General features: G+C 55.7%; 1 protein-coding gene across 4 annotated transcripts in view; it reads right to left on the reverse strand.

Annotated features, from left to right (window-relative positions):
* CACNA2D2 (calcium voltage-gated channel auxiliary subunit alpha2delta 2) overlaps positions 1 to 26,520 on the reverse strand; it is a 141,471-nt gene that overhangs the window by 112,087 nt on the left and 2,864 nt on the right. For all 4 annotated transcript variants that reach the window (XM_055382497.2, XM_055382496.2, XM_055382495.2 and 1 more), the window contains exon 2: positions 1,774 to 1,855. In XM_055382497.2, coding sequence (XP_055238472.1) covers positions 1,774 to 1,855 — 82 coding nt within the window. The remainder of the gene's footprint in view (positions 1 to 1,773; positions 1,856 to 26,520) is intronic.

Here is a 26,520-nt window from a genome sequence, read left to right on the forward strand (position 1 = left end):
CATGACGGTACGCTGAGCTGGGATCCCATCTCTGGTTCTCGGAATCTAGCAAGCTCACTGGTCCAGACAGACCTCAGCCATGACGTATGAACACTATTTTCTCATTGCCAGACATTCAGAGCCTGAGTTGCCCGTGAATATAAAATAAACAATATCTTCAAGCTAAAGGTTTGAGGCATGAAGGATTATTGACTGGAGGAGTACAGTTAACTCCTGATATGTGGTATAGCTTATGTCCCGATATGAAACTTGGAAAGGTGCTGGCTGCACACATCAGGGAGCTATCATTCCTTCATTAGCCCACACAGCTATCCTTGGCAGTGGCTACTTGGAGCCTGGTTAGTGCTGGGTGCTATTCCTGAGCCTAAATTGACTCCTGTTCCGGAACAGCTTTTCCTACAGCACTTTCTCTGGAAAGCTCTGCCAGCCTCCAAGTGCGGCTGAGTCATTGAGAGTTCACAGGAAGGCAGTGTGATGGAGGCTGCTGACATCCAAGCCCAGCAACCAGGAAAGGGGTGTTTAGTGTCGCTGGGCCACTGGCAGGGAGGACACAGACCTCCAGACCTGGACTCTCCCTTCCCACGGCGTTGCCACGTCCTTAGCCACCCATGACCAGCCCCAGCCTGTGCCAGAGGTCCTACATTCACACCCAATGTCAACACACTGGCTGCCACCCCCACTTCCTGCGCACCAGCTATAAGCTAAGCATGAGGAAGGGATTGAGGACAACCCCCACGGTCCCTGCCCCACCGAGGTTACATCTGCTGACCCTGGCCCTGACCAACAAGGACAACAGGAACACAGTGGGTATATAATCCCCAAACCCTGGACCTGGACTCCTGACTGAACCAGCAACAGTAGGTTGGCTTACTCTGCTTTCCCGGGCCAACTCTCAGTGGGAGACCCCCATTTAATCCCCTGCTCAGTTCTGGTCAGTACCTCCTGGCCCAAGCCCCCGGCAACAAGATCCTCAAAGACTGCACGTACCCCGGGAGTCGTAGCTCCATCACTCCAAGAGCTCGGCCCTCCCAGCCTCTGCATCTCCACGTAGAGAGCGATGGCTCAGGAGCCCAGGGCCTGACAGCAGCACATTTTGCAGCTTCCGGGGGGTGACGGATGGCCTGCTCTTCACATCACTATTTCAAACATTAACATAATCTCCCAGGATGGATGTGGTGGCTGGTGCCTAATCAATCACCCCTCCCACACCTTGATCCCTCATCCCACCAGGCATGGGATTTCCACTGTCTCCTGCTACAGCACCTCAAGCACCGCTTTCGGGCTGGCGTGGACCGGCCATCCCATTGTTTCCTGGATCCCTTCAGCTCCTGTGCACCCCTGCGTCCACTGACCCCTCCTGGGCCTGGGCTCCCACCCCAGGTGTGCCTCAGACACAGACCTCTCCCGGGCCTGGGCTCCCACCCCAGGTGTGCCTCAGACACAGACCTCTCCCGGGCCTGGGCTCCCACCCCAGGTGTGCCTCAGACACAGACCTCTCCCTCCTGAAAGCCCAAAAAGCTCCAAATCCCTTTCAGCAACAGGGTCATCGTCCAAGCCGGGTGGTGGCTCCAATCGTTGCCTCAGGAAGAGCAGGCCAGGCCCCAGAGGAGTGCTGCCCATCCAGTCATGTCCCACATGCCCCCACGGGCCCATCAGGTCCCACCACACCAGGACCTCCATTAAACCAAATCTTCCTCACTCCTTATTTCTGAAGCTTTTCCCCTTCCCTTGGAAGAGGGTCTCTGAAGAGACAGCAAGTGGCACCGGGCTCACCTCACGGAGCTGCTGGACGCCTCCAAAAATCCGCATCACGCCGTCGACCTCCTGCTCCAGACGCCGGGCCCAGTGCTGCATCCTGTATGCAGAGAGAGGAGAGAGGTGTCAGGAGGGCCCGCCCAGAGCTGCACAGCCCCACCCCAGCCAACCCGGGGGCACTGGGGGCAGCTATCCACTCACACCCCAATTTTCACTAGAGGAGGACCCACAGCAAGGAACCAGCAAGCACCTGCGATTCCCCTTTGAAGTCCAGACCCAGTGGCCCAGGTGCTCCTCATGCACTGTGGGGTGGCGGGGAGGAGAGAGGATTGCATTGTGGATGTGCTGAGGGAGCTCAGCGGCTCAGAGAAGCCTGCAGTGAGGCTACTTTTCATTGTGAAGAGCCAGCCCTTGATGTAGCTGCTCTGAACTTGGGGACTTCTGGACACCAGGGAGGAGGGAGACATGAGGGAGCCTCAGGGAGTGAGGTCTGCTGGATCTTGGAGCCTCCTGTTCCCAAGGCCAGGTGGGGCCTAGAGAAGGGGAGGGAACACTGCTGTCACCAAGTCATGTGTAACTGGGCAGGTCCCTGCCCCTCTAGGTCTCACCTGAGCAGTGGACGTGGAGAGTTCCAGATTAGGCAGCCCTTGCCTATCCAACACGCTGGTAGACAGACGCTTACCAGAGGCTCATTGCTGGATGTCCAGCAGGAATCACCCACTCAGGAGTCCACTGCAGACCATCCTGCCTCACAATCCACCTGAGCCACATCCTGAGCAGGTCTCCCTCACACTGGTACCACCCTGGGATTGCTTTTTGTTTCTGTTTTTTTTTTTGAGACGGAGTCTCGATCTGTCGCCCAGGCTGGAGTGCAGTGGTGTGATCTCTGCTCACTGCAAGCTCCGCCTCCTGGGTTCATGCCATTCTCCCGCCTCAGCCTCCCGAGTAGCTGGGACTACAGGCGCCCGCCCCCACGCCTGGCTATTTTTTTCTATTTTTAATAGAGATGGGGTTTCACTGTATTAGCCAGGATGGTCTCGATCTCCTGACCTCGTGATCCGCCCGTCTCGGCCTCCCAAAGTGCTGGGATTATAGGCATGAGCCACCGTGCCCGGCCCACCCTGGGATTGTTTTAACCCATTTGCATCTCAGCTTCCTTCTCTGGAATACGGGGATAATTTGAGGCCACCTTTCAGGGTATTATAAGAACACATGAGAATAGGTAAGTCAAGGGTGTTCGCTGCATGGGGATCTTTGTGAGTGGACAGGATGGACAGTTGGTCACATGGCCCTCTATTCTCAGACCCACAACCTGGAAGAGGGAAGGAGTCTGGGGCAAGGCCTTGCCTGGGTTCAGATGCATGACCCACTCCCTTAAGCAGAGCCAGATCAGGCGAGCAAAACCACACTAGACCTTGCCAGAGGCCAGCCAGAGAGAACCACACAGAACCACAAAGGTGCTCTTTGCCCTCATGCATTTGAAAAGGTATCTCAACTTCTCCAACCCACTTGACACACTCCCATTTTACAGACCAAGACCTTTCCAGGAAGGGCGCACAAAAAAGTTACCATGAAGATTTAAATAAGCCATGGGTCAAACACAGCCCACAGGGTACAGTAGGGGCAGGGTGATGCCAGCCCCCCAGCCTCTGGAGGTACCCCGGGAGCCATGGGGTACAGGAGATTGCATCTGGTCCCAACTCCCTGGGCCTGCTGCCTCCTCCAGTGCCACTTGGGCCAGGACTGTTCTGGCTCCATGGATCAGAAGAGCCCAAGCCTCTACCTGGCCTCCTGCCCTGCCTCCTCCACTCAGGCCTGTGACTAAGGGGCTGGGCCCATGCAACTGTATGTGCCTGGGTCGGTTGGCATGGGAACTCGGAGCAGGAGGCAGGCAGATCACTAATTGCAATTTGCCAAGCTGAATGTCAGGACCATGATGGAAAAAAAAAAAAATCAACATCAAAAGAAAGAGGTATTAGCTTCGGCTTGTTGCTGGCTGAGCCACAGCCGGATTCCCTCCTCCGCTCCCCACCACAGGGGAAAATCTAACCCTGAGTGCGGGTGGAGGCCAGGCTGCAGGCTGGGCTAAGAAGGGCAAGCAGGCCTCACCTGCCAGCCTGGGGAGGGCAAAGGGCAGCAGAAAATTGACAGCCTGCGTGACCCCTGGCCCCTGTCCACTGGGGCCTGGTTGTGGGTGGACAACATAGTGGATGGCTCCTTTGTGCTCCTGCGACGGAGCCCTGGGGGCTAATGTTGGGATGGGCTATCACAGTCAGCCAGGCAGGGGGCAGACAAATGGGCAGAGTGAGGATCTGATCCCCGAAGGGAACCATTAGCTCTGCCCTGGCCCTGATCCTGACCTCAGCCACTCACTGGTGTAGAGGACAAAATGCCAATCAATCCTTCCTGGGACTCATTATGTGCAAGGGCATCCACTACGTACAAGGTGCAGTGCCAGCATGTCACCTACTTTCTCGCTTCAGTCCTTACAAAGAAGCAAACATTATCATCCCACCTTACAGATAAGGAAACTGAGGCATAGCGGGTTCAACTGACCTGTACAAGGTCACCTATCCAGGAAGTAGCGAACACAGGACTTGCCCTATAAGTGTGCTGGAGTCACAAAAGCTGACTCACAAAAGCTGATTCTGTGCACCTCTTCCCAACTCTGCATTCGGTACCATCACCTGAGGAGCTTGAAATAGGTCATGGTGGGAATATTTACACCACAGGAATTGGCAAATGCTAGAAACCATGTTTTTCCCCCTGGAGAACAAATTGTAAACATTCACCAGCACATTACTGATTCCACCCCAGGCTGTTGACTCTTCTAGTATGTCTATAGGTCCCTGCTTCTAGGATTTCACAGTTAAGTAAAAGAAAATTAATTGGGAGAAGAGACATGGATGCCAAGTTTTATTTTGCTCAGACAACACATTATTATAATCATCATCATTTCATCTAAAAAGGCTATTTCAACACTAAAATAATTTTTAGAAGAGCCAAGTCTTAGGATAAAGTCCAATCCTTCCCCAAGACATACACGCTCGCTCTCCCTCCCTCCTTGTCTCTCTCTCTCTTATGCACAGTCTCCTTACTCCCACCCTGAGGCTGAGTAGCTCTAGACTCTGCTATAGGCTGCAGGAACTGGCCTGCTATGACACAGCAGGCCACACACATGTCCTCCCAAGGTCTAGAGGTGGCTCCAGCCCTTTGCCTGGCATCCTGGACCTGCTGGGCAGACCCCAAGCCCTAGCACATTGCCCATCAGCACAGTGCCAGGGAAAACAAGTTACTTTGATTATTCACTTAAATCAAACTCAATTAGGAGGCAATATGTGTGTCTCAGAGTTAAAAGAAAATAATTAATTCCATTGTCACAGAGATGTGACTTTGTGGGTTCTAGGACTTCGCTAGTGTCCCAGTGCCAGCTCCAAGGGGTGACACAGAGGCCCTGAGGGGGCCAGGAGTTGACTATGCACCTGCACTGTTCCTGCCTTGTGGACGAGAAGCCACCCACCAAGCCAAGTCCAACCCCGGCCAGGGAATCGTACTCACTCCAGCAGAAGGGAGGGGGCCTTGGAAAGACAACAGATGCATGGGAATGTCCCTGCCCCCACTGGGTCAAAGGTAAGCTGATCAAATCCTGCCCAGACTTCCCTCTGCTTGGAATCAAGTACCTGGCTCAGCCAATGCCTCCCTGACCAGACAATGTTGCCCACAGGCCACATACCCAACACGGAGGTGGACCTGCTGGCTCCCCACATCTTTGTAATTTTCCATGCTTTTCATTGAGATGACACTGCTTATCCCTAATTGCTTCTAAGTGCCAAACTAACATGGCAGTGAGGGGAGAGTGGCCAGGAGGAGATGCAGGCAACTAGGGGCTGCAGTGGCTTAATGACTGGTGTGGGCACAAGAGACTAGGGATCAAGTCACGTCCTCCAATGTGCCCGGCCCTAGGGAGGTGAACACATTGTGGCTCCATTTCCCAGACAAGAAAATTGAAGCCCCTGGTAAGGATGGGTACAGGGTCACATACTTAGAGAGAAACAGACTTGTCCTGACTCCATCTGTTCCATGATCCCATCTTTCCAGGACATTGTAGCCTTTGGGAAGCCTCAGGGGAAAGGCACTTCTGCCGCTGTGTGACCTCAAAGAGTTCTGTCCCTCAGAACCTCAGCTTTTCCATCGGTAAACAGGGGTAATAATGACTGGCTGAATAGTTTTTAATGGTCAAATCCACAGGTTTTTACTGGACAGTCCCCTGAGAGCTAGCAGCTCATGCAATACAGCCCCTCCCCTAAGATCTAAGGACTTATTGAGGGCTCAGGACATCTTCTATGAAAGCTTGTGTAGGGGGTGGGGAGGCTTGTGGGGAGGGGGCACTGCAGAAGAGGCCTAGCAGGCTGAGGCAGCTCTGCAGGTAAGAAGATGACACCCTGAGTTGCAGGATGCCAGGCCTTGGTTTCCAGGGCATGGTTCAGAACCAAGAGGAGTTGGGGAGGGAGAGGGGATATCACTAACAGGCAAGGGAGTGACATCATCTGTGCGTGGGGTGAGAAGCTGCAGCTGAGGACCCCTTTAGCAGACAGGATCATTGAGACCCCAGCTAGAAGGCTGGGGGAGGTCGCATGTCAAACTGCATCACATTCAGGTGGGGGCTTCCAGCTTAGGGGCAGCTGCAAATGCTCAGGGGAGGGGGAGGGTAAAGAGGAAGGGGTTTGGAACGGGGAGGAATGGGAATGGGAACAGGGAGGAACTGGAGGAAAGGGGAGGAAGGGGGAGGAAAGGGGAGGAAGGGGGAGGAAGGGGGAGGAAGGGGGAGGAAGTGGGGGAAGCGGGAGGAAGGGGGAGGAAGGGGAGGAAGCGGGGGGAAGCGGGGGGAAGCGGGGGGAAGCGGGGGGAAGCGGGGGGAAGCGGGAGGAAGGGGGAGGAAGGGGGGTAAGGGGGGGTAAGGGGGAGGAGGGGATGGGGAAAAGGGAGAAGAGTCCGTGTGCAGATGCAGCAGCATAGATTAAACTGTTGCCAGTTGTTAATTTTATATGTGGAGTTGTTGATCAGAATGTGATTTAATTGTACAGTATAATCCAGGCTTTTGGAATAAATTATGCAGAAAACTCATCTATAATTAAACAAATCAAAAAACCAGAGACAGGTGACACAGCAGGTTCACCCTCAGAGGGCACGGGTGGGTGTGGGCAGCTGGACCCAGCAGAGGGGCGAGAAAGGATCAGGGAGGGGCTCTGTTCAAGAGCAGACAGGGGCAGGCCCTGGAAGGGTCAAGGCCTGGTAGGGAGCAAGGGGCTCGGAACGCCCGAGCTCTGCCTCTGTGGGCCTTCTCACCACTCACATGGAGGCATTTTTTGTCATCAAAGTCCTGCTGCCTCTCCCAGATGGCCTGTCTGGATCAACCCTGTTCCACTGGGCACCTATAATCAGTCTGTGGCCTTCCCTTCAGCTTGGCAGTTCAGCCGCTGCACTTCGTGAGGGAGTGAGGGGTGGATACTAGAGGTGGGCAGCAGGGGAAGCAGGAGGGCTGGATGACAGGACAGGAGGAGGCTGGGGCAGGTGAGGAGTGTGAGGGAGCAGGCACAGTGAAGGCCACTGCTGCCAAGTGCACGGTGAAGCAAACTTGGCAATGGCGGGGCCCCAGGTCTCTTGCTTCTCTCATGACAGGCTGGCCAATTACTCTCCCAGCTCTGGGGAAGGCAACAATTTAAAATAAAGTGCAGGCTGGGCATGGTGGCTCACCCCTGTAACCCCAGCACTTTGGAAGCCCCAGGCGGGCAGTTTGCTTGAGCCCAGAAATTTGAGACCAGGCTGGGCAACACGGTGAAACCCTGTCTCTACAAAAAATACAAAAATTATCTGGGTGTGGTATCGTACACCTGTAGTCCCAGCTACCCGGGAGGCTGAGGTTGGAGGATCACTGAGCCTGGGAGGTCAAGACTGCAGTGAGCCAAGGCCATGCCACTGTACTCCAGCGTGGGTGACAGAGCGAGACTGTCTCAAAAAATAAAAATAAAAACTATAAAATATAAAGTGCTACTTAATTTTTCTGGTTATTTCCACTGGCCTGTTACCTCCCACCTTTGCAGTCTTCTGAAGGGGAAAGACAGGGTGGAGAGGCAAGCAGGCCACTCCCCCATCCCAGCCTGGAGAAGGCGTGCTTCCCCCAGCAGTCACTCCAAGCTCAGAAAGCAGCTGAAGCAGGGCTTGGAACAAGGCTGGTCCCTCCCCTAGGCCCTCGCCCTCCTGCAAACAGCAGGAAATTCAAGGGTGCACTCCAGGACGGTGGCATCTCCTGGGCCACCTTCCCTGGGGAGTCCTCTCTGACCACTCGGGTGGATGTCCCTCTATACCTAGTGCCTGAGTGTACTGAGTGTACAGTACCTAGTGTACTGAGTGCCTAGATCCAGCCCTGGCTTTTGCAAGACCTTGAACTAGACCTTTCCTGTTAGGCTTCCATTTCCACATCTGGAAAATGGAGATAAAGTTCACCATTCCTTTCACCTCCAAGGACCCAAAGAGGAGCTAAGTGGAAACCACAGCCCCACATGTGGGATGCTAGCAGTGACGGCTGCCCCACACACTCATGGCACACAGGTCCATCCAGAAGGTGGGACTGCTCTCACCACAGTCCAGCCTCCCTCCTCAAGCCTGCAGCTCCCTAAACATGGGATGGTTGTGCCTCCTCCTTAGACTGTGGCCTCCAGGTGGGCTGCAGCCCCTCTCTGCACTGCCCCCAGAGACCCAATGCAGCAGAGACCTGGTGGGGTGCCTTGTCCAAGGAGCCCTGGGGAAGGGCAGGGTTTCCTGTGACCAGACCTTCCTTCTTGCTTGTCCATGCAAAAGAGAAGACTCTCAGGTTTCAGCTGCTGTGGGGGCTCAAAGCCCAGGGCAGGGCCTTCCAAGGATGATAGGGCTGGCAGAGGGCAACAGTCTAGCTGAGATCACTCACTCCCCAGAGGCCACCTGGGCCACAAGATTACAGTGCCTTCAGATGTCGTGGCAAATCAGCACTGGCCTCACACTACAAAGACCACAGAGGGGACACTGAGCCCAGAGTGAGAGGGAAGCATGCTTGCTCAGCCGATTCATGATAGAGTAAGGCTCCCCAGCTAGCCACCTACCACTTCGCAAGCTGGCACAACCAAGGCACAGAACTCAAGGGGGGCTGGCCCATCTTCAACCTATTTGTGATTCAGTTGAAGGGACCCTAGAATGAGCAGCATGATGCCTCCAGGAGCACCGTCCCCATCTCACCCACCCATCCCATGCACACAGGAACCAAGGCAGCCCAGTTAGCACAGGGACCTTGGAGACCCTGAGGAGCTGGGGAGGGGCAGGTGTTGCCAAAGCATGAATGGGTCCAAAGCCATCTCTCTCGACAATGCGTGCCTTGGGACCCTGCCCAGATACTTCCTGGTCCTTCATGAGGTTATTAATTACGGGGCTATCCCTTCCCTTTCTTTGCCAAGAAGAGCTTTTCCTTCTAATTGGTGCTCTGCTGGGAGGCAGCAGTCTGCGCCTCCCCCTCAGACTAACAGTGAGCCATCATCCGGCATTAATTAGGGCACCAGGTCCAGCCCAATATTTACTCATAGCAGCCTGCTGGGTTGGGGGGAGTGGAGGGAAGCAGCACAGCCTGGAGCCAGGTAGCAGCAATACCCAGGAATGGAAGACCCCAGGCGGCCCACTCGGCTCTGCTTCTTGGCCTCTGCGGGTCTCAGTTTCCCTCTCTAACCAAGGAGTGGTAGCCTGAGGCCTCCATGGACCATTTAGGGATCCATATCTCAAGGGGTCTGATGGGGGCCCTCCCTGCCTGAGGCCTGAGCCAGTGGTGACAGGCCAGGGATCTCACTGCACTGCCTTAATTCATCTGCATAGCAGCCAGATCACTATCCGCAATCCTCAGAGGGAAACCGAGGCACAGAGCAATTGAGAGATGTGCTCCAGGTCACAGAGGTCACAAACACCCGTCAGGCCGCACATACCTCAACTCAGAACATCAGTCTTCAATGCCCAGCTGCGGGTGTGGCTAAGGGGCCTCTCAAACTGAAAGTGTCCGAAACGAGATCCGAGATCCTGACGGTCCCTTGGGACCGTCTCCACCTCTTCTCCCCACTCCCTGCCTCTGCTGATGGCAGCTCCCTCAGTTCAGGTCAAAGACTTTGGGTGACCTAGAACCCACTTTCTCTCATACCCACATCCAATCTATCAGCAAGTGCTACAGGTTCCACCTTTGCAATAGGCCCGAATCCACCCACTGCCGACTGCCTCCTTGGCCGGGCACCCATCAGGGCTCCCGCACCTCTGCAGCTGCCAGCTCACTCACCGGCTTCCACCTTCTGCCTGGCACTGGCCTTCCCAGTCTGTTCCCCTCTACACACGGCTGGAGTGCCCTGCTGTCATGTCCCTCCTCTGTCAACTCCGTTGCACTAGGAGAAAACCCAAGTCCACCCAGTGGCTGCACCCCCAGTAGCTTCCCTGACCTCACCCCTTGGTGTGGCCTGAACATGCCCCTATAGTCCCTGCACAGGCTTCGGCACATGCTGTTCCCTCTGCCTGAAACTGTCTCTCCTCAGAAGTCCAAGGGCCTCTCACCTCCCTCCGGTCTCCACACACACGTCACCTGCTCCGTGAAGACCTCCTTGCCCCTCCATTTGAAATTGCACCCCCCCAGCAGCAACTGATCTCCATGTCCCCTCCTGGGGTGATTCTTTTGGCTAGTATTCCATCAGACATCCTCCCTCTTGCTTGTTAGCCTCTGCCTTGGGCTGTGAGCCCTGAGCCAGGAGGCTCCTGCTCTCCCGCCTGGAAGAACAGGCCATTTGCTGAGTGAATATACCTTCCCAGAGTCCTGCTGACCTCCCAGCCCTCCTGTCCAGCTTGCGTGTGGCTGGCCATGGGGTAGGCAGGTGGGGTGGGCAGGGGGAGCTTGTGGAGAGGTTGGCAGCGTGGTGGCTGCCCCAGGGCTGGCCCAGGAGGCCCTCCCTTCCCCTGGCTCCTTTCCATATGAATTATTAAGGCTCGTTTATGATGGGCCTGCCCAGGCCTGTGGCTTCCGTACATAATTCATGGCTCTCCCAGAAGGCCCTGGCGCTGGAGCAGCCACTTCTTCCAGGAAGCAAGAAGAAAGTGCTGAGGAAGAGTGACCCAGACCTGGGCTGTCCTCCACTCTATCTCTGCCACCCTGTCCCTAAACACCAGCCACCCAGCACCTGCACCCACCCCTACCCTCACCCCCATGGAGCTCTCTCCTGCACACTTGGGTTCCGGTTCCCGGAGCCAGACTCCATGGGCTCTGCGCAGGCTCACCCACTCCCCTGTCTGTGGCTTGATTTCCCATCTGTGGACTGACAAAACTGAGCCACCCTAGTGGTTTTCAAACTGCTCCAGCAGCAAGATCATTCACCTTTTATTTTTCCAACAAAATCCAATGTGGACCCCTAATATGTAACTGGTGAGGTAGTTATAAATGTATTTTAGAAGGTAGCGCTGTAAAACATGACTCCGTATTGAGTAAATAATCATTATAAACATTGAGGCTGTTCTGAAGCATCTGGATTCGGGGCCCATGGGGGCCTCAGCAGCTCCCACCACCCAGCACTCAGTTTATTCCTGTGTTTTGCTCTCTGCTGAGAAACTCCTAGGATACGGAGACAGGCAGGCACACATGGTAACAGTCACTTACAGCTCACTATGCAGGGGTCGGGGGAGAACCCTTTCCTGAGGCCCGGGGTAAAACCAGCAACTGCCCTGGTAACTGAGGCTCAGGGGTTGCCAAGGTGCCAGCACCAGTTTTCACTGTTTGAGAATTTCTCAGAAGTCTAGAGCTGGGATATAGCAATCAGCAAGAGGCACTAACAAACAAGCCCGGGCCTCCCAGGGGCAAGGCAAAGGGTCCAGACCAGGGGCACGGGGACAGGAATCCAGGAGGTGGATCCAGGGTTCTCCAGGAAGCCTGGAACCACCCACCCCAGCCACTGACACAGACTATGGGCATTTTGGGGTCTGCGACACCTCCTCTCCCCAGCACATTCCCCAGGTAGTCAGGCACGATGGGAACATAAGTCCTGCCCGGGCCCATTTCACAAACGGGTAAGCTGAGGCTCAGCATGATCAGCCCTCAGGAGGTGAACACTGCTGCAGTCCCTGTGTGCCCAGCCAGTGCTGAAATGGGGGAGCCATGCCCAGGCCTCACCTCAGAGAGCACAGTAGGGTTGGGACACCTGTGGAGGTCACCAAGTGGGTCAGGGAGGAACCCAGGAGCTACAGCCTTCTGTTCCTGCCCCACACCAGGAGCTGAAGCTGGACTAGAGGTGGCAGGACAGACCCTGTCCATGTGTCACCAACCATTCTGGTCAGATTCTGTGATTCACACATCCCCATCTCCCCTCCTGCACATCCTCCCCAACCCCCAGCATGAGTCAAATCCTTGCTAAGCCACAAATAGCTGTCCTCTGTATGAGTCCTCAACATGGCCTCCTGCCTTGAAGAAGACAGAGACCCCCTCAAGGTCCTCCATTCCCCCTCAGAGCAAAATCCTCTGTGGAAGCTCACAGGCCCCCCCGAGGAAATCCACGTACAGAGGAGAGGCCAAGCGAAGACAGAACTCAACCCATCAGGACCAGCTTTGTTCTCTGGGCTTGTCCTTCCTCTACCTGGCCAAGTCACCTCTGCCAGGAAGCTTTCCTAGGTTTCCCCTACCCTCTTCTCAAAGCCACAGTTCTCACCACACTTTACCAAGCCTCATCTTAGGCTGGGGCTGCAGCCTAGTCCCATCATCAAGCTTCCTACAGAGCTCAGCTTGGAGCCTGGCCAAAAAGAGTTCTGGAAACACTAGGGGATAAATTTACCAGAACATCTTCCGCCTACCAGACTGGCCTGCCCTGACCACCTCACTCTGCAGTAGGAGACAGGCTGGAGGACAGGGCTGGGAAAGGGGCCCCCATTTCAGCAGGCAGCCAAGCACCAGGGAAAGGCAATGCTGACACGGAGGGCCTGTGTGCTGGGCACTCCGTGTGATTTCCACTGCAGCGATGGTACCTCGGCCAGGCGCAGGCCAGTTCATGCCCACTTCACGGATGAGCACTCTGAGGCCTGTGAAAATGGTGCAACTTGCCCGAGACCACACTGCTGAACCAGAATCTGAACCCAGTCAACTCAGCCATGGCCCTGTCCCCTAGGCTGTCAGGCCTCCTTAACCTCAAGGGGGACTCCAATGGCCAAATAGGAAGTAGGTTTCAGGTAAGAGCCGCCCCTCGTATACAGCCTTTTCCAACTTTGAGAAGGGGGCTACCTCAGGAACTCACTGCCTCCACAAGCAACCCAAAGCTGAGTGCAATGGGGAAGGCCTTCCTTATACCCTATCAGGGCTATCCTGCAGTAGGAACGTTGTCCAGCAGGGCAGAGCCCCAGCTCCCTCCAATGCCCCCACCAGGGAGCCTGAGCCAGGTATGGGGAGAATGCCCACTTCCTCTGGGATCTGCTTCTTGCTAGTGCCTGGACCCTTAGAGTGTGCCAAGCTGTATGTAAATGGAATGTGAGTGTTCAACCTGCCTTGACACGCCATGAACCTGTCACTCTCGGGTGCTCTGTGGTGAATCCTTTAGCAAAGCAAATCCCCTCTGCAGGCTGTGAGGGATCCACAGCTGCACAAGGAAGGGGCTTCTAGTGCAGCCCCAGCTACCCCACCTTTCTAGCCTCCCCAGTCCGAGAGAAGCCACCTTGCCCGGTGAGCCTCATGACTGGCTTAAGGAGAGGCAGGTGGCTGAACCAGCAGGTCAAATTACTGGCAAAATGCTTTGCAGGTGCTTCCAACTTTCTGTAAATTCCCAACTAGCTCGCTCACTCCCCACCTAGTCACTCACTCACTCATTCATTCATTCCGATAGTAACCATGTACCTACTATGAGCACCTGGGAGGGATTTGGCAGCAAGCAGGGCAGATGCAGGCCTGTCCTTGGGAGCTTGGAATCCAAGCAGAGGAAGCTGATACCTGATCCGGATTGGGGCCTGATGAGAAGAAGAGTCCAGCAAGCCTTGGGGACAGGATGCATGGGATGCATGGGAAGAGGCCTGACCTGGCCTAGGGACTGGCCAGGTGAAGGTGGCACCACAGAGCAGGAGGGCAATCCAAATGGAGGGCACAACATATGCAAGGCCCAGCAGTGGGCTCCACACACAGTGATGCCCCGTGAGCACCCACAGACCGACCGTGGCCACCAAGGCAGGCTGCTCCCACACCGAGGCCTGCAGAATTCCTACCGTCAAGTACATGGGAGCACCTCCACACACTGGACGGAAGGGCAGTGAGACGGCTGTGCCCAGGGAAGCTGGGCCTCTTTAAGTGGGAGCTCAGTCTCTCAAGAGCTTATTTCATTCATTCACTCCACAGAAACAAACCAGTACCCATCACAACTGGGCCCGGGTGCAGAGCCTCTTCGCCCCGGCATCCTGACACTGCCCTGTACTTTGTATCTTGCAATCTTGACCCCGGGGTGAGGGCAGCAGAGAGTACTGAGGCTCAGCACAACAAACATTAGAGGCTGGGGATATTGTTATTACCCACCCCACCCCCCACACCTCTTCCCCCAGCTCCATGGGAGCTCCCGCCTGCTGCAGCCCCTCTACCACCCCCCTAGCAAGAAGTGCCCACAAGTGCAAAGCTTTCACCATTTTCCTGGTGTTTTTTTTGTTTGTTTGTTTTTGTTTTTGAGACGGAGTCTCGCTCTGTTGCCCAGGCTGGAGTGCAGTGATGCGATCTCTGCTCACTGCAAGCTCCGCCCCTCAGGTTCATGCCATTCTCCTTCCTCAGCCTCCCGAGTACCTGGGACTATGGGCGCCCACCACCACACCTGGCTAATTTTTTTGTATTTTTAGTAGAGATGGGGTTTCACCCTGTTTGCCAGGATGGTCTCGATCTCCTGACCTTGTGATCTGCCCACCTCAGCCTCCCAAAGTGCCGGGATTATAGGCATGAGCCACCGCACCCGTCCTTCCTGGTGTTTTCTGACACAGATATTGTCACTAGAACATCATCTCCTGAGAACAGCACCTGACAGGCAGAAGGTGCTCAAAAAATGCTGGCTGAATGACAGGATGTTCCATCCTTACAACTATGAAACATAGGAAATGTGATCCCATCATAAAGATGAGGTAACTGAGGCACAAACAAGGTCACATATGGGGTTCCCTTTATAATCCCCAGAACCAGGCTTTCTACCACACAGCAGGCATATGCATCAGGGCCCACAGCTCCAGGGCCTTCTAGATGGCCCCATGAAGTCCCCATCCTTCTTCATTGTAGAGTAATGGCCTCCTCCATATGCCACCAGTCTGGAAATCACGTGAAACATACTTCTCCCCGCGCTGGCTCAAGAACCGTGTAAATCACTAGGCTTAATGGCCTTTGGGATTGTTCCCCACAACCCCCTCCCCAGCTGCTCTGTGCCAGGGAAGATGGGGCTATGGGGCGCCAGACAGGCAGGGCCATAGTCATGAGGTCTGGGCAGCCCAAGGCGTGGTAGGTGCTAGGAGGCACTGCCCAGGGGAGCAGCAGCCCTGGGAAGCGCATCAGAAAGACAGGGGTGGGGCTGCCGGGAGCCTCCAAAACTGGGGCTGGGGCTGGGGCTGGGGCTGGGGCTGGGGCTGGATGTATATGCAAGGCAAGCCTCTCCCCTATTCAACTCCTGCCCCTTGCCTCGTCCCCCCATCAATGGCTTATCCATGGAGAAAGGTGGGTCCAGGTGATCTCCCCAGGACCTCCACACCCTGACTGGGGAGGCCCAGGGCCATGGGAATGGCAGGGGAGCCTGGGGGCCTGGAGCAGGATGTCTCATGGCCCCTTGGATGCTGCCTGGAGCACCAACCATGCATGGTGTTATTTATTTGGCCTCACTCCCATGTCTTCTTCACTGTTTATCACCCCCATGGACTGAGTGTCCCAAGAGCAGGGACCCAGTTGGCCCTTGGAGACCCCAGAGCCCACTCAGGGCAACACACAGCTAAGGTGTGGGAGTGGATTCAGGTGGGGAAGGGATGGTCAGGAAGCAGGTCCTGAAAGATGGGCAGGCTGTGGAGTGGGCGGCAGGGCAGATGGGGCATGGGCAAATGTCTATGCAGAGGAGCGGTTTGGAAGGAGCGGGGCAGACGGCTGGGAAGCCAGGTGATCTCCCTGGGACAAGCTGCAGATTTTGGCAACTGGCTGCATGCACAGGCATTTGGGTTCAGCTGGCTCCCATAGATACCATGGTTAGGACATTGCTCAGAACCAATATACACCATCCCCCAACCCTGGGAGCCTCAGTGCCCCCTTGCTGGGCAGAGGGTGAGGATCCTGTGTTTATCTTCCTATCCCCTAAGGCCACAGTTCTGTACCTTGGCTCAACTTAGGGGGAAGAGGGGGCTCTAGAAAACATGCTAATGCCTGGACCCTGCCCCCACCCCATTAAATAATACAGGTCAGTGGGTCTCTGGACACCCCCTTCACCTCCCTCCCCAGAGCAGCCCTTGGTGGCAGCCCCTGGGCTGGGAAAACTCCTTGCAAAAGCCACAGGAAGATATGTGGGAGTGGCCTATGCCCTCTGGCCCCAGCAAAGCCAGGCTCTGTCCCAGGCTGCTGTGTAAGAGGCTGCTCCATTTTCCACAGTCATGACCAGCTTGGCTCTGTGGACCCCTGCACAGACCATGGGCTCCCTGCTCAGCACACATGTATTGAGTACTTGGTGTATGCTAGCTGGGAGCTCCAGCCAAGGGCAACCGGCCACTGCCCCCACCCCTCCCAGCCACACAGTCCCTGAGCAGCCAGGCAGCAAGGTCTATTTCAGGACAAGAATGGGGAGGAGAGGGGCTTGAAGCAGGCTAGGAGGCCTCTGACCCAGACAAGGAGGTCAGCGAAGGTTTCAGGGGACAGTGACTCCAAGCCAAGCACCGAAGGACAGGTAGAGGTCAGTGGGACAACAGGTGGGTCCTGCCTGGGGTTGGCAGGGCCCTCGGCAGCCCATCCAACCTCTCCCCAGCTTACTCCATGCTGAGTGCATAGCAGGTGCTTGTTAAGCCCCCATGGAATGAGATGGCTTCTGTTCTGTGGGGCACTCAGTTCTGAGGGCAGAGATCCCACTCTGTGCCCCTCCCCGTGCCCATCAGAAGCAGCCTCCTTGCTGAGGTCTCCACAAGCACCGGTTACAGGGCAGGACAGAGATGACAATTATGCAGATGAGGTGGCAGGGGGAGCACCACTGTCAGCTGCAGAAGGATCCCTTTCTATGGAGGGTGCTGAGAACAGTGAGGACACTGAGGCTCGGAGGAGGATGGCAGGAGGCTTGCCAGACTATCACAGTGAGGCTAAGGTGGGTTAGGAGGAGACTGGAAGAGGAAGGGCCAAGGGGAGGCCCACAGATCCTACTGTACAAGCCCCTAGGGCTTCTGGGGCCTGCGCCAGCCAAGGTGTGGCTTAAACAATTAAACATGCTGCCTCCCTCCCCTCAAGTTGCTCTGCCCACGTACTGTTAGGCACAGCCCAGGGGGTGAGGTGGGCATGGAGTGGGGAGGAAAAAGGAGAGTGAAGGATGGAGAGGTGGGAGAATTGAGAGTAAGTTCAGACTGCCCTGCCTGACTACTCTGTGAGAACAGGCGACAGCACCACCAGTTCCAGCATGTGACTGGGAGAAAGCCCCAGAAAGAGACCCGGATCAGGGGAGGACTATCAGTCGGGGGACTGATAGCCGTGGCCTGTAGAGGCCAGCTTCTTCCTTTCCCTGACCCTTGGACAGCCCCAGAGATCCCTCTTTCCTCATGTGACAGGTGGGGAACACTGGCCAGAGGGGTACCCAATCCAGAAGCAGGACAAAGCCCAGGGCTTACCCCAAGACCTGTGCCCTTGGCTGACTGGCTCCTGGACACTGTCCAGCCCAGACTCAGGATTGGTGCAGGGAACAGAGCCAGAGAGTAATGGGAAGGGCTAGGTTCCTGGACACAGTGGAGCATGGATCTCATCATATTCACCATTGGGTGCTGACCAATGACACCCAGTTCTCTGCAGTGAGTAGGCAAAAGTATACCCCCACTATAGGCAAGTACACCCCACCCTGAAGTCACCCTCTCCGCAAGATGAGAATGAAGTCTCACAGGCAGCACCCAGCCAAGTCTGGGCCTTCCCCACGGCCATGTCTATGCGTTACGTCCGTGGCTGTGGCCCTCTAAGGCCAGGTCAGCTGCGCTGTTTCACAGCAGCAGGACATGCCCCTCTGGCCATCCTCTTAGCCCACTCATGCCAGCACTATCTTCAGACGTCATCTGAACCCGCAACTTGCTGTTGTCCTAAATAGTCTGCCTAGGCCCTGCCTGAGACAGGACGTGGCCTGAATGGCCTCCTTCAGGCCTCTGACTGACCAAACCTCACTGGCATAGCACGGCAACTTGAGGGCAGTGGCTGCTCCCCCAAACCCCAGGTTTGGGTCTAGTCTATGCCTCAAGTGCTGAGAGGCCGAAGGAAGTGTCCCTCTCCAGGCCTCGGTTTCCCCATCTGTACCACACGGGAGTTAAACTGGATCAACTGGTCCCACAGTTCTCACTGACCCACATCTATGACACAAGTAAGGGTGGGGCTGTTCTACTGGGAGGGGGATTGGGAGCCAAAAATCTCCTACTTCTGGTCCTTTGGTGGTTCCAAGGAACCTGGAGGCGCCACAGGCCCGGTGAGAAATAAACCCTCCAAGGACGTCAGCCTGGTCAGTAGGGCAGCCCCTGCAGAGGGAGATGCAAGGCAGAACATCATGGGAGTGTAGGGACACCCTGAAGGTCCTGTGGCTAGGGGTTGCCTGGAGGAGGTGAGATGCAGGAGGGATGCATGAGACAGGGCTGAGTGCTTGGACCCGAGCACTAGGGGGAATCCTGCCCCCGCCACTTGCCATCTGTGTGATTTTATCATTTAGCCTGGCTAAGCCTCAATTTTTCTCATCTGTGAAAGTGGGATAAAAATGGACTGACCTAACATGTGTGAAATATACCACCGGGGACCCAGCTTGTAGTGATTGATGTGGTTAAAACAACTACTTCCTTTACAAACATTTCCTTGGCATGGTCACCCATCCCCTTATCTCCCGCTTCTTCCTTGGCCCCAACTCCCACCCTCAAGCCTCTCCTCTGACCCTGCAGCCGACACTGCTTCCCCATCCTCCATCACTCCCTGCCTTCTGCAGAATCTCCACCTCCAGCCCAAGGTGACCCCATCCTCGGCTCAAGGGTAAATCCTGATTAGCCTGAACCAATCACAGTGTACTGTTTAGATTGCCAGTGATTGGTTCAGAGTGGGCATGTGACTCAGTGCCAGCCAATGAGATGTGAGAGGAAGTCGGCTGGGGGCTTCTGGGCAAGGTTTTCCTCCCCTCTTAAGAGAAACCCAGAGGAGACATCTCTTCCATGCCTAGTACCTGGGTCTGCAGATGATGCCTGGAGCTGTGGGAGCCATCTTGTTGCCATGCAGGAAGTTGGCCAAGGACAGACAGTTACACCAAAAGCGAGGCCACCAGGCCGAGCACAGGTGACCACTTGGTCTTTGCCAGCAGCCGCATCACACACCTGTTGGCTCCCTGTCAGGGGATAAAGGGCCCACCATGAGGAAAACCCACCACACATGATAAGCACAGAAGCAGCCTCTTGTTGGCAGCCAAATGCGCTCCTCAGACTCAGATCTTGAGGGGGTCGCAGTCAGCTCAATGCCTACTCCTCAAGGGCCCCATGACCCGGCACAGAGCTGGAGGAGGGGCACGGGGCTGGAGGAGGGACTCACAAAGGGCAGGGAGCTGGAGGAGAGTGTTGGTCAGGAAGGCTCCTGCCCTAGGGCCCTGGGCGAAGCCAGCAGCCTGGAGAGGGTGAGCAGTGAGCGAAAGCCAGAGGTGCGGAGGCCAGAGCTCTTCCCAGGACCTTCAAGTGTCCCAGATAGTCCCAGGGCCAGAGGCTGGAGTCAGCCCAGGCAAGGCCTCAGGGGCCAGCCAGGGAAGTGGGGCTCTGCCCATGGCAGGTTTCTGGGGTGCAAGGTCCCAGCTAGCCCAAAAGGGAGACACTCCAGCAAGCCTGGCGGGGGGTCCAAGGAGAGATACAAAGACTCCCAGGGCCCTAACACCCACCACGGACTCAGCTCACAGAGAGAAAGGAGAAATGCCCATTTGCAAGGGCCCTTAGCACAGAGGCCTGCTCTGCCAGCTCCTTCTCTTTTCTCATAACTGAAGTGGGGGCAGGGCGGGGGTGGGTTGTTTAGTTGTTTGTTTGCTGCAACTGGTGGCAGCACCAGACCTGACCTTTAAGGCTTCAAATGCAGCATTTTAGGCGGGGCCAGCAGGAGGAGAACACGGGCTGCGGAAGGAAGTGATCAAGACTGAAATGCCACGTCAGGCTGGAAACTCGAGGCAGAGCACGGGCCTCTACCGTCTCAGGAATACGCCAGCCCCTCCAAGCCCACACTGCCTGGTGACAAAGTTGTCCTTCCCAAGGGGACCCAGAAAGCTTTTGTGTCTCTGAAACAGCACAGGGACATCAGAGTTTGCCCCACAGAAACCCAAGGAGTTGGGGCCTCACACCACATAGACATCTTGCCCTTCGAGTTTGCCAAAGCAGACCTCAACTTGCCCCCCGACCCATGCCATATATTTTATTTATTTATTATTTATTTATTTATAAATGACAGGCTCTCACTCTGTGTCCAGGCTGGAGTCCAATGGCACCATCACAGCTTCCTATAGCCTCAACTTCCTGGGCTCAAGCCATCCTCCCACCTCAACCTCCTGAGTAGCTGAGACCACAGGTGTGCACTACTACACCTGGCTAATTTTTGTATTTTTTTGTAGAGATGGGGTTTTGCCATGTTGCCCAGGCTGATCTTCAACTCCTAGGCTCAAGTAATCCTCCCACCTCGGCCTCCTAAAGTGCTGGGAGTACAGGCGTCAGCCACTGCACCCGGCTGGATATTTTTATTTAAGAGAAACAGCTGTACATCAGTGCGAGGAAGGCTGCATAGGGAGTCGCCCTCCCCGCAGTCTGTACTGAGCATTAGGGATGGGGGCTGGGCCCTGCCCACAGAGTATGTGCAGCCACAGATATGTGGGGCTTGAAGGTTCCCTTCCCCCATCTTGGGCCTCAGTTTCCGTGTCTATATGATGGTGGTATCAGGACCTCAGGGATTTCTGTGGCTGTGGCATGTCCTTTCCAAGTCAGGGAAGCATGCAAAGCCCATAATGCCCAAGGAGACGGTTGCACCCAGGTTCCCTGCCCCCACAGGAACCCCTCCTGGCCTGTAGGCTCCTGAGCCCCTCACAGCCACTTCCCAAAATCCCAAGGGCCCTGGGCCATCGCAGCACTGACAACACACAGGCGCGTCCTGAAAATGCCAGGAAAGCAAAACTCTCAGACAACAGAACCCACAAGAACTGGGTCCACACAGCTACTGGGGCCAGGGCCCATCACAGGGCATCACTGGACAGCCTTATTTATGAAGACTCAGTAGACAAAAATCCATCCTTGAAGGAAGTGTCTTCGCTGGAGATGCTCCAGATAGAGAACATGTGGAGGGATCATCCCTCCAGATCATCAAGGGATCATCAAGCCAAAGTTTTTACAGCCCAAATCGTGCCCACAGTGTCTTGCTGCGGGGAGGACCCAAACCCACAGCAGATACTCAAGGGCTGCCAGTCTCCTGCCCTTCAGTGTGCAAATGAGAAGCACCCACTCTGAAAGGGAAAAGTGCCAGCCCAAGGTCACACAGCAAGAGCTTCCCACTCTGCCTGAGCCCGGGCTCCACGCCCACCCTCCAGATTTTCCACGCGGGGAAGGGCTGTTTGCAAAGATGCTTCACTTCACAAAGGACTCACGGAGCTCCTCTGAGTCCCAAGTCCTCCACTGAATGTAAATACCATTCAATTTGCAAAAATTTGAATTACAAGGACGCAGCCTCTGTTTCCTTTGCAGACTGTCATCACGCCAGTTGGTAGAAGATCAAACTTTCCAGCTCAGCCTTAACTCGGGCTGTTTCTAACATAAAAGTTTGCAAAACACTGGCCCTAACAATCAGGATGCTTTATTTCCCACTGCCACTGTTTGCCCAGCCGAGCCCTGGCATTAACCTCAAAGGCAGGTGGTGAAGGTGGGCACTAGGAGCCCATTCTGGCTGCAGAGATAAACCACACGTGTGCTTGCACTACATAGGCTCCCAAGCACATGCCTGCATTTGACTTCATATGCACATACACGCACACACCTACTGCTGCCTACACACGAGAATGCCCATGCACACACATCTACACACATGCATCCATGTGTGAGTACAAACACACACACACAAGTGGGTATATGCACAAGCATGCTTAGGTGTGAACATGTCTGACACATGCACACACATACATGAACACACAGGTGTAGACACGCCCACATACAAGCTGACATGTGCACACAGGCAAAGGCAAGAGCCAAACACAAGAGGAAAGACTCACAAACCACAAGTGGGTCCCAAGTGCCTGTAGGGCCTGGATGGGTGCTGGGTGCTATGGATGAGGGGATAGTGGCTGGCACTTGGAGTGCAGGCCCAGCTAGACTGCAAATACCCCCTAGATCCAGTCGGGATCCACATGCCCTTATCACAGACTCCCTGGGGCCAGGCCCATCCCTCACAGTCTATCACACCCGAACCCTATGTGGCAGTACAGCCACGGAAGCCCTGTTTTACAGATGAGGCTCCAAGACCCTGAGAGGCTGTGGAAGTTCCCAAGGTCACACAGCTGTTGAGAGGTGTGGCAGAGTCTCAGTGCACACGAAGAGGAGGCTTGTTCAGAAAGAACTAGCCATCAGGGAAGGCAGGCATCAAAGGGGAAGAAAGGGGCCCAGGGTCTAAGAGGGGCAAGAAAAAGACAGGCAGAAGGAGTGACTTCTCATCCTTTTCACCCACCCCTTCCCCTTTGTTGAATGAGGATCATTTCCAAGGTGGGAAAGATGGATACTGATTAGCAGGAAAGGCTTCCCATGCCCCTCCCCCTCTGCTAAACAATTAGGCTGATCAGAGCTCAAAGGGGGTCAATCTGAAAAGCAGCCATGAGACACCCAAGGTATGGCCAAAGGAGGACGGGAGGTCCAGGCACCCTCACACTGGAAGAGACAACGCCCAGCGGCCACAGCTAAAGCAGGGCGTGGAGAGGAGCAGGAAGACCCCAGATCTGTCTTCTTAGGGCATTGGAATGTCAGAGTTGGAAGGATCCTGGAAGAAAGGAAACTGAGGCCCAGGGGGAGAAGGGGTTTTGTCCAAGGTCACCAAGCAAGCTACCCAACTGAGAAGATTAGGCTGGGCTTGCCCTTGACAGAGGCCTCCTCACCTAAGATGGGGGCTTTCAGAACTCCTTTGTGAATATTCTCCCCACCTAATCCCAGCTAGACAGTCTCCTGGTTTGTGAGGCTCTCCCCTCACCAGGCTCAGTCACGGGTAACAGTGATGGCTGGGGACCCAGCAGGGCCAGACCAGATGCAGAAGGAAAAGCACTGTGAGGGCCCAGGTGAGAGGAGCGGGACCAGGACCGGGGACACCAAGCCAACAGCCTGAGTCTCACAGTGGCAGGGCAGGGCTTGGCTGAGTCTGCCCCTTAGGAAGGCCCCAAGAGACCCCTGTGGGGACCTGCAAGCCAGCAGGGCCATCTCAATCTCTGTGGTCACCTGCACTGGCCCCCCTTCTGCCCTTAGCCACAGGCAGCTCTGGAAGCTCTTCAGGTTTCACAGGACAAGAGAAGAAGGGAAGGAAAAAAAAGCAAAAACCACACACACACTTCCCTTGGGGAATACGAATACTGATTCTGTAGCTTCTTGTTTAGACAGTAGGCACCAGAAGAAGAAGAAAAAAAAAAAACCTGACATGAAGAGAAGCTTCCCAGTTGGCTGGAGGGCTGTAGCCAGCAATGGGAAAGCCCCTCATGTCCTCCCCAGCATGTCCTCCCCAGGCCTGAGGCCCACAGCCCAGTCACTTAAAGACACAAGGCACCAGGTCTGGAGGCAAATCTCCGCATGGGAGTGGGGTAGGTGGCTGGAAGGGGGAAGAGAGAGAAAGACCACTCCTATCCTACAGGCAACATCGCCCTGCCAGACAGAGCTCAGGCCCACCTGCCTTGATTCCCAAACCTCCAGCTGCCCCTTGGAGAGTTCCCTAGCAACAAGCCCTTGAACGCTGGTTCCCAAACCCCCCAAGTCCCACCCATCCAGATGGCATGAGGCTCCCCCAGCATCTATAAGATCCTAGCCCTGTGAAGTCCCCTCAGACCTGGCAAAACGGCCAAGGGACTAAAGGAGCCAGCCTCAGGTTTCCATGAACAACCCCCAGCCCCACCCCCACCTCCATGACCTTTCTCTCCGGAATCAGACTGGAATCTGGAGAAGGAAATGGCATCTCATCTCAAGATGAAGCCCCTCCTCTCCTCCACCCCTCCACACACAGCAGGCCTGGCCCATAACTCAAAGCTCGGGGAAGGAAAGCTCTGGGCTGGGGGTGCTCCATGATGGCCTGTGTATACGTGGGAGGTAGATGGAGGTCAGCACTGGGGCTATAAGCACTGGGGCTGGCAAGGCAGCTTCGTGCCAAGGAAGGCCCCTCAGGGTTGCCTGAGACCCAGAGGAGGAAAGAGAGACAGACAGGGCAAAGTTACAGCTGGAAGTCCCAGGCCCAGCTCTCACATCCTAGGCCTCTTCATTTTCTTCCCAGAGATTCAGGCTTCAAGCCCCCCTCCACTTCCTGGGCCCACTGCCCAGATGTCCCCAGCCCTCTGGCTGGGCAGCCAAGTGTCTGACAGATCTATCCTTTCCCCTGCCCTGCCTCTCATGGTTGTGGGCTTTAAGCAGGTCCCTTCATTTTTCTGAGGTCAGTCTCCCCATCTGGAGGATGGACATGACCACGGGCTCTGAGGTCAAGGCACTAATGTGGGTGAGGGGCCTGGCCTGGGCTCAGTAAGGGAGATCACCATTAGCCTGGAGATGTCCCCCACCACAGTCAAGCTGTGTTGCAGGGAGTGAGGGAGGGAGGTGGCCCAATGTCTTCCTCAAGGACGTAGAATCTGATGTGGGTGGGCACAGCCTGAGAGAGTGGCACAGCCCAGAGCTGGGATGGGAAGGCCTCTGGAAGGTTCGGGTGTGAGACCTTGAAGGAGGGGATCTAAACCCGAGAAAAGAGCACAGTCATGGCAGGGCAGCATGAGCAAAGTAGAGAGACAGGCGGCCACCTAGCCCATGGGAGCCCTGGAGACTGGTGGGTCTCGCAGTAAGACTGGCTACCGCCCGGCTGCAGCATCTGGGCTTAATGCTAATGTTAACAGTGGCAGCCATGGCACCTGACGGAGCCCTCCCTGCCCACTAGAGGAGGCATCCTCTCCCGTTAATTCTCACCACCAGCCTCTTAAGCAGATTCTATCATTTCAACTGTGGAAACTAAGGCAAGGTCATCCCAATGGAGCCTGCAAAGTCTACACCTGACACCCAGCATGTCCCCAAACTACATCCTCCCAGGAGCTGGCAGTGTCCACCCATATACATCTGAGGTGCCAGGAGCTGGCAGTGCCCACCTGCACACAGGCAGGAGGAGAAGGGGATACTCTCTGCAGAAGTCCACTTAGAGGCCAGCTTTACTCTGGAGTCAGTCTCTCCATGGGGACATGAGTGTGACAAAGAATCTGGAGTGAGATTCACCTGCAGACTACGAGGAGACTCATCCTAAAATGAGTTTCCTCCTTTCTCAGGGGTTAACCTGGCACAGCTGACCAAAAGGAGGTGCCTGATAAAGATGGAGTCCAGGGGAACAGCAGCCAAGGGTCCCCCCAAAGTCCTCCACACCAGGAGGGCTGTGAGCACCTGGCAGCTCTGCATCTCGGTGACAGCAGCAGCGGCTGGGAAGCCTCACCCCTCCCTCCTGCAAAAGCTGCGGCAGGTTGTTGGGAAGATGGGGGACCCAGATGAGTGATGCTGCCTCCCTCCAACAGGGAGAGCCACAGGGAGATGGAGACAGGGGCTGGAAGGCCCAGACAGACACACGTCACCCACCATTAACCGTAGCTACACTGACGCATGCCCTGTTGTAGGCACTGCTCCCCATGTGTCCACTCAGGGAGGAGCACGTACTCTGATTGTCATTAATCTGCTGGTGGTCCAAACCCCTCAGGCCCCTCACTGCTTCTGCCCACCCTCAGAGGAAGGGAGACGCTGGCCAACACCATCGCTGGAGCAGAGCTGGGCTAAGAGGGTGCAGTCAGGTGGGCCAGCTCAGCCGGGTGCTCCACCCAGCACTCAGCCAGGACTCCACAGAGCAGGGGACAGAGAAACCTGGGGGCACCAGAGAACAGGGCACAGAGGCCCAGCAGAGAGGACAAAAGAGGCGGGCAGGGAAGGATAGGTACAGCTCGATGAAAGACCCGAAGAAGGGGGACAGGGGAAGAGGGAGGGAAAGACACAAGGGGAGGCAAAGCAGTGAGGGCTGCCCCTCAGCCGGCGGTGGTGGCCTGATGCTGGGGAGGGCATAACTGGAAAAAGGAGGCAGGTGAAAGGTGTGCTCGGACTCAGGTCCCCCACACCCAGCCGGAGAAGTGCACATACGTGTGCATACATGTGTGCAAACATGTAGCCTCCTCCTTGTTTGAAACTCTGATCCAGGACCAAGGAAGGTGAGACAGCCCAACCCCCCCACCCCCCGCCCAGAAAAAAACCCTGAAGCCCTGTCCTCCCTTCAGCGGTAACCCCTCTGCCCTT

The sequence above is a fragment of the Gorilla gorilla genome, chromosome 2, assembly GCF_029281585.2.
Source record: "Gorilla gorilla gorilla isolate KB3781 chromosome 2, NHGRI_mGorGor1-v2.1_pri, whole genome shotgun sequence".
NCBI lineage: Eukaryota > Metazoa > Chordata > Mammalia > Primates > Hominidae > Gorilla > Gorilla gorilla.